At 68.2% G+C, this 217-nt stretch overlaps 1 protein-coding gene across 1 annotated transcript in view; it reads left to right on the forward strand.

The window, feature by feature from the left end:
* LOC103810642 (V-type proton ATPase subunit B, kidney isoform-like) overlaps positions 1–217 on the forward strand; it is a gene marked incomplete at its 5' end in the record, with an annotated part of 7,584 nt that overhangs the window by 4,762 nt on the left and 2,605 nt on the right. Inside the window, one exon of the mRNA XM_009083555.1 lies at positions 17–167. Within this exon, the coding sequence (XP_009081803.1) occupies positions 17–167 (151 nt within the window). The remainder of the gene's footprint in view (positions 1–16; positions 168–217) is intronic.

Consider the following 217-nt stretch of genomic DNA (forward strand, 5'->3'; position numbering starts at 1 on the left):
CCGCCCCTTCCCGCAGGTGCAAGCAGCCAGGGAGGAGGTTCCTGGCCGCCGCGGCTTCCCGGGATACATGTACACGGATTTGGCTACCATCTACGAGCGGGCGGGGCGAGTGGAGGGCAGGAACGGCTCCATCACCCAGATCCCCATCCTCACCATGCCCAACGACGGTCAGGGGGCACGGGGAGGGGATCCTGGAGGGGTACACGGGGAGCCGGGA

Source organism: Acanthisitta chloris, unplaced genomic scaffold (assembly GCF_000695815.1).
Source record: "Acanthisitta chloris isolate BGI_N310 unplaced genomic scaffold, ASM69581v1 scaffold17681, whole genome shotgun sequence".
In the NCBI taxonomy this organism is placed as follows: Eukaryota; Metazoa; Chordata; class Aves; order Passeriformes; family Acanthisittidae; genus Acanthisitta; species Acanthisitta chloris.